Source organism: Barbus barbus, assembly GCF_936440315.1.
Source record: "Barbus barbus genome assembly, chromosome: 31".
Taxonomy (NCBI): domain Eukaryota; kingdom Metazoa; phylum Chordata; class Actinopteri; order Cypriniformes; family Cyprinidae; genus Barbus; species Barbus barbus.
This window is the reverse complement of record NC_136759.1, coordinates 9266355-9274252: the sequence shown is the minus strand read 5'-3', so window position 1 is coordinate 9274252 and position 7898 is coordinate 9266355. Positions and strand designations below refer to the sequence as shown.

Below are 7898 nucleotides of genomic sequence, written 5' to 3'. Positions count from 1 at the left end.
AATGAACCAGGCTGGGAGTTTTTAAAAGCCTCAGGAATCTTTTGCAGGTGTTTAGAGTTAATTAGTTGATTCTGATGATTAGGTTAATAGCTCGTTTAGAGAACCTTTTCATGATATGCTAATTTTTTGAGATAGGAATTTTGGGTTTTCATGAGCTGTATGCCAAAATCATCAATATTAAAACAATAAAAGGCTTGAACTACTTCAGTTGTGTTGTAATGAATCTAAAATATATGAAAGTCTAATGTTTATCAGTACATTACAGAAAATAATGAACTTTATCACAATATGCTAATTTTTTGAGAAGGACCTGTATAGCAATTGTAAGTCGCGTTGGATAAAAGCGTCAGGCTAAATGAATAAATGTAAATGTAATGTAACTATCGGTGCCGAAACACGGAAGAGCGCCACGAGAGCGCTAGCGGCCGAAAGCATATTGCATCCGTAGTGGTTTAGCACTACCAATGAAAATGAATGGGAAACGGTTTAAGGCCGCCGCCTATAAGCTTCCTGATCATTACAGGATGATGAACCATTCCCTTCTTTCAGCAAATCAGAGGAGTCATGTAACTAATTAATATTCATAAGCCGAGGCTTCTTAAACTCGGACAGACACAAAGAGTTCATAAGAAGCATTTAATGAAAAGACTCTTGGAATATTACTTTTACAAATAGGTGTCTTCAAAAGTACGCCTTCAAAAAATAAACCGGAGCTTGAACATCGGGAACAACACTGTAAGTTATTTATGAACACTTTAAGTCATTTTGTTAACATAGGCTAATCTAATTATATAGAACATAGCTTATAACTTTAATTTAGCCTAATACATCTGGCCTGCCAAATTATATAAAAAAATATTTATTAAATAAATATTTATTAAATAACAATCACATTGTAGAGACATTCTATTAAACGCTTAACGTGATGTTATTCACTTTATACGCTGAATGAGAGCTTGTTCTTTTGACAGCAGAAAGTATTTATCATAAGTAAAATTTGACAGAAGTTTGGTTTTCCCCGGTCGTTGTTAAACCACGTTAAACTGTTTCCTTATAATGGACTTCTATGGGGGAGAAAGCGCTTAACATGAAATTATTCACTTTATCTGTGGAATAACAGCTCGTTCTTTTGACAGTAGTTAGTGTTTATTACAAGTAAGGTTTGACAGAAATGTGGGCTTCCCTGGTCGATGTTTAAGTAGCCTACGTTAAGCCACGTTAAGCGTTTTGAATGTCCCACCTAGTCGAAACCATGTAAAAGTCAGGGGATGCGCGGCAACTAGAAGATGTCGCATCACACAAGGGGCGGAGTTAACCGGTGAAACAGATTAGTTGAAATTGTTTAATTTCAATGAAATCATGTGTTATGATGCACGGCCATAGCGGTGCTCAATAAGCAGAGTATGATGGTGATCAAGTTCTAAAAGACGTGGTGAACTATTGTGATAAACTGTTAGGGACAGCATTGGTGGCTCTTCAATACAGGGTGTATACGACCTAGTTGAAACCACTGATACACATCTCAGATCATAGCTGAGGCTGAGTAGGCACGTGTGCTGCTCGCACTGACAGCATATGCTAGGCAAGCGATGACACATCTAGGTTATAAAACCTCCCGAAAGTGCTGGGTGACGATCAGCCTGCCGACATACAAATGTCCTCAATAGACATGCCATTTGCCCAGGCCCAGGATGACACGAGTCCGCGGGTTGAGTGGGCCCGAACCCCTATTGGACATTCCGTGCCCTTAGAGCTGTAAGCCAAAGCAATTGCGTCGACGATCCAGTGTGACAGCCTTTGCTTGGACGCAGGCAGTCCTTTTGTGCGTCCACCAAAGCATACAAATAGCTGCTCCGAGAGTCTGAACTGTCTAGAGTGCTTGATATAAGTGCGCACCACACGTACAGGGCACAGCAGGAGTGTATTAAGCGGCTCCGTCCCGGTCGGTGTTTTGGGGTGGAAAGCAAATAGTGTTATGACCTGTGCATTAAATGGAGTCGAAAGCACTTTAGGCACATAACCTTGAGGAGGGTTCAGCCTTTTTGCTCCTTTCAAAAAACGTATGATCAGGTAATTTCTGCCGATAGGGCGATTTTCGACGTGCGTGTGAAAGGCTGCTATACACTGTTTTCACTATAAGTGTATGCCATCCACATACACTTTCAATGTGGATGGCATACGACCACTATCAAATCACTCTTGGAGGAAGGCAAGAATTATTGGTATTGGGCAGTTGATTGGGTCTTCGCCCCACAATACGCAATACGTGACGTTGAAGAATGTCTGGGAGAAAGCACTTGAGTGCTAGATGTATAGAACGGAGCTCCAGACAGATTATGTGCCATGACTTCTCCGTTTTGACCATGTCCCGAAGGCTGGTCTACCATCGCATACGGCTTCCCAGCCCGTGCTCGGTGCATCTGTCGTAACATTCTTTCTCCTGACCACTTGGCCAATACGAACAGCGATATAGAGTCATATTGCGCCAAGGTGTCAGCGTATGCAAACAGTCGCACGTCACTTGCCCGTGCGCCATGCGTTCTGTGGCACCCGGCTCTTTAGCCAGAGCTGAAGCGGTCACATATGTAGGAGCCCTAGATTGCACACTGTCGAGGCAGCAGCCATCTGGCCGAGCGTCCTCTGAAAGCATTTTAGCGGGGAAGAGTGCCCTAGTTTGAAGACTTCGAGAGAGCTGATCAGTTTTTGAGAGCGCTCCTCCGACAGACATGCTCGCATATTGATTGAGTTCAGCTCTACTCCTAAAAAGGAGAGGTTCTGGCTCGGTACCAGCATGCTCTTTTCCATATTTACAGTCAGCCCTAAGCTCTGAATATGAGCGAGGAGTCTAAGTTTGTCGCTGAGCAACGCGCTCTCTGATTGGGCTAAGCTGATATGCGCATTCTGCTCTGCTTCAGAGGAGAGAGAGCAGCGTCCATGCATTTCGTAAATGTACGAGGGGCCAGACATAAGCCGAAGGGGAGGACCGTGAATTGATACGCAATCCCCTCGAATGCAAATCTCAGGAAGCGCCTGTGGTGGGGGGCTACTTGAATGTGAAAATAAGCATCCTTTAAATCCACGGAGATAAACCAATCTCCCGTTCTGATATGTGAGAGGATTTGTCTCAGCGTAATCATTTTGAATGAGCGATTTGAAAGTGCGCGATTCAGCGGTCTCAGGTCCAAGATTGGGCGGAGTCCGCCGTCTTTCTTTGGCACCAGAAAATAACGACCGTAGAAGCCCTCTCGAGTTTTGTATGTTTTTCGACTTTATTGCACTGCATAGTGGAACAGTCAAAACACAAACATGACAATTGTTCTCACCACCAGCAACAGGCATGGGGGCATGAGCACACACAGCGGAGCGAGCGGACTTCTTCAGTGGCTCGTCTTCGGCGCTGGGTGAAGCTTTCCTCCTCCGAGAGACAGCATCAGGAACGCAGCTTCGATTCCGGTGCCAGTAGTCCGCCATTCCCGTCAGGGCGGGGTCTCTCACCCTTCGATACCTGATGGCGCTTCGGCCATCAGATGGGCAGTGACGGCTTCTTCCCCGGGGGTGGGGGGAGTTTGACATACCCCACTTGGTCAGCTCCGTCCACAGAAGACAGGAGGGAGGATCCCGGATTATGCACCCGACTGGTGAGCGGCGTTCCACGACTTTTTTATTTCGTCGTGCACCTCGGGGAAAAAGGGGCCGGGTCTCCGTGGGGTGTCTTTTCGGCCACGATCCGACTGGAGGTACCACTCATCCAGAAGGCTTCTGGCCGGCTCGGCGGGAGGCGCCCACTCCAAACCGAGCTCATCCACTGCTTTGGACAGGACGCTTAGGAGCTCGACATCACTGTGATGGAGTTCCTCTCTAGCAGAAATCGAAATGGCATCATCCTCCTCGTCAGCGCCCACCATGGCACCGAAAGACACCACATCTTGAGTGTTGGGGGAGGGGCGGAGATCAGCGGTCATGAAGCGCACTGGAAGGGGACCTGCAGAAGGGGGGTGAGGAGTGCGTGGGCACTGAGCCGGCGTGGGCTCGTCACCTGAACCTTACAGATCCGCATCAGAAACTCGCGGCACTTCCTCCTTGGCTCGAAAGAGGCTGCAGAGGAAGAGTGCGGCAGAGTAGGTTGGGCGAGTTCAACGCCTTGGACGATGGCCACACGGAGCCTGAGAGTCCGGAGACTCATATCCCCGCAGTGGGGGCAGTCCGAGTCCCTAAGGTAACCCAGGCAGAAGACGCACAATTCGTAGCCATCAGAGAGTTCGATTGGCTCTGCGCAGGAGAGGCAATCGCGAGTCATCCTTGATTCCGAAGCTCACCGGAACACAGCAGGGGAAGAGAAGGCGTGTCCGCTGCAGCGTGTAGATCACGGTAAGTAGTCTTGTTGATAGGCTTCTTGCTTCTCGTAAAAGGTTGGCTGAAGAAAAAGATTCTGAATGGATGACGTACAAGCACTGCCTTATATCTTTCGCGCTTGAACGCCATTGGCCAGTTTCACTGGCGTGATTCAATAAGGCTTCAGTAGTATTCGAGGAATATGTATTTCCCATAGCAATGTACGAGTGACCGAATTGGAACAGTATTGAAGGGTGAAAGCTATAGCGTAACACTGATTGAATGTGAAAAAAAAAAATCCCTTATCCCTTTTAAAATAAAACGTTTTTTTTATTATAATATAAAAGTAGGCTCTGTTAAAATAATTACAAATGAATAACTTGTAGCAATTGTAGGCTATGTGTAGCAAATAATTGTTATGTAGTATAGGTTGTTTGCACATCACGTCATTAATGGTATCGATAATGGCGATGGTAATGGTATCATTTTCAAAAACTTGCACTTTGAAACATGTTTTCAAAAGTTTGCAGTTTCAGGCATCCAAATACCTCTATGGGTCTGAGAGCAATTTGAACCAAGGGGAACAAAGACAGAACTTTTCATTAATAACCATTGATTATGTATTTGTAGGTTGTATGGTCCTCTATGGGTTATGAAAGGAAGAAAAATCCTCTACCAAGCTTTCTGTCTCAGCACTCTGCAGAACTCTCTAACTCTCCGAACTCCACTTCTCCTTCAGGATTCAGTTCAGAACAGTCACCTGTAAGCTCATATTACTCTGAATTTGGAGCCAGTTTAGATGCCTACTCCAGGTTACAGCAGGCAGTTTACTGGGCAGAGCCTGACAGATCAATCACAAAAGTGACCATGAGTACTAGTCCAGCTCACACCACATTCATCATAGAGAACCTGAAAAAAAGCTACCAAATTGGAGAGGAGCTTTTTGTTACAGTGCATGCAAAGGATTTTGATAATAAATCTAAGCGTTATGGAGGCGACTTTTTTCAAGCTAAGCTGTTCTGGTCTAAAACTAAGGTCAGTGATTGTACAAATAGTTTTAATAGGACTACTAATTGTTGTATTTAAACTCTGCACCTGGGTCAGAGAGAGTTGTACTGAGAATGTTCCTCTGTCACAGGCCAGTGTGTTTGGGGAGGTGGTGGACCTGCTCAATGGCTCCTACTCTGTGCGTTTCCTCCTGCCGTGGGTCGGTGAGGCTCAGGTGGCTGTGCGTCTAATTCACTCTAGTGAAGCTGTGCAGGTCCTGAAGCGTCACAGAAATGCTGACTCTGACAGAGTGTACTTTAATGGATTTTATGAGGGACCAGGACCAAACATGACCAGGTTGAGTGAAACAGTGATGTGTAATGTGAAGTGGGACAAGAATGGACTACAGCATATGGGAACTGGAGACTGTTGCTGTGAATACAACGATCCCCGTTGCGGAGAAACATGGCGCTGCCAGAGACCCAAATCACTGCCATGCAGTGCCCTTGTGTACCACTCTATGGGCGGTTATACAAACCGTCTGACTAATAAAGAGAAGATGCTTATGTGAGATTAAAAGATTTTTGACTTTATACTTGATTTATTCAATGCATTGCTGGAAGGCAGTATGACAGACAAACATTTTCTCTTTGGCAGGAAACAAAGTAACAAAGTTATCAATGGAGATAAGAGCATCATCAAAATTTTTCGTTTCCATGGAAATAAAACTATTGGTATGTTGGTTAATATATTAACCTAGAAGAATAGTACAGTACAGAGATGCAGGGAAATGTTTTGCACAAAAAGAGTAATTCATTTCAAAATAAAAATACAGTTTAGGCAAACTCAAAACTTTCTTAAAGAACCTTCGGCCACACTTTATATTAGGTGTCCTTATCTACTGTGTACTTACGTCAAAAAATAAGTACAATGTACTTATTGTGGTCATATTGTATTGAAAAACACTTTTGCTGCTATTGAGGTAATGGTAAGGTTAGGGACAGGTTTGGTGGTATGGTTAGGTTTAAGGTGTAAGGGATTGATCAACAGTGTAATTATGAATGTAATTACAGAAATTAATTACAGATGTAACTACATATAGGTATTTGTAAAAATATAAGTACAATGTAAAAACATTATGAACAATAAATGCATTGTATCAAATTATTAATTTAAATGTAAGTACATAGTAGTTAAGGCCACCTAATATAAAGTGGGACTGAACCTTCAGTTTGCTCATCTTTTATATTTACTCATCTTCCAGATGTAAAAGAGAAATGTCGTCCAGGTTTACACACTCCAGTTCCAGCCGGCTTTTACCTGAATGATGTGTGGATGTCTTTTATCTGTAGCACCCACCATTTTACAACCCAAACGACAACAGAGTGCCTGAAAGACAAACACATCTACATGATGGGAGACTCTACTATGAGACAGTGGTTTGATTTCTTTGTGAAAGCAGTACCAAGTAAGAAAGGAGCTGCTTATTGGTTAATCATATATTATATATAATGTATGCAGTAATTGTCGGGTCATATTTATTGGTGTCACTGACTGTTTTTCAGCCCTGAAGCAGATGAACCTGTATGTCCAATATCAGTCAGGGCCGCTCCTAGCAGTGGATGTGAATAACAACATTGACTTACACTGGAGGGCTCACGGCGTTCCTCTGCGCAGTCGAAAATCAGCAGTTGCTAATCTGCACTACATCAGTAATGAGATTGATGACCTGGCTGGAGGACCCCACACAGTCATTATATTCAATCTGGGGCCCCATTTCACCACGTACCCCCTGGATTTCTTCACCCATAGAGTGTTGAGAATCCGCAAAGCTGTTCTAGCATTGTTACAGCGGGCGCCTGACACTACCGTTATAATCAAGACTGTAAACACTGGCTATAAGGTAAGCTTATACAGTACCATGTGTTCAAATACAAAGAGGCCACACTGTGATGGCAAATTTAGAGTTGATGTTGGGTTTCTCTGTCTTTATAATAGGATATTTTTGGCAGTGACTGGTATTCTCTACAGTTGGACAAAATTCTGCGATGGGCTTTTCAGGATGTTGGTGTTTATATTCTGGATGTGTGGCAAATGACAGCCTGCCACTACAACAAAGAGAACATTCATCCAGGCCCTGTAATCATCAAAAATGAGATTGACATTTTACTCTCTTTTATTTGTCCTGAATGAATTTAATTGATCTTGACAAGTGAACATTCAGGTTACTATAATTATTCAATTATACTATTATAATTATTATTAAATTATAATAATGGTCATAGTTGATTTACCAATTTAGGTTATCACAAACACAAATAAAGTGGACCATAATTTGATTAGCTTTCCCTGCATAAGTACTTAAGTATTTAAACTGAATTAGCTCAAAATTAAATCACATAAAAAAAATAAAAGCAATGCCATGGCCAGCTAGAAGTGGTTAATTCAGTCAAAATCTTTTGAATGCAGTTCAAAACTATAGCAACGGTTAACGGTTAATAAATAAATATACAAAATAATTATAATAATAATAACAGTCTAATGGAGAGGCAAGGTATCCAAGTCACAATATCTAACTT

General features: G+C 43.1%; 1 protein-coding gene across 1 annotated transcript; it reads left to right on the top strand.

Annotated features, from left to right (window-relative positions):
• Positions 1-4796: 4796 nt before the first annotated feature.
• On the top strand, positions 4797-7512 carry LOC306851275 (NXPE family member 3-like; the record flags this gene model as incomplete). Its single annotated transcript, XM_079387435.1, has 7 exons — positions 4797-4805; positions 4963-5367; positions 5471-5886; positions 5977-6053; positions 6584-6787; positions 6885-7222; positions 7318-7512. The coding sequence occupies 7 exons, from the start codon at positions 4797-4799 to the stop codon at positions 7510-7512; spliced, it is 1644 nt and encodes a 547-aa protein (XP_079243561.1).
• Between the last annotated feature and the right edge of the window lie 386 nt (positions 7513-7898).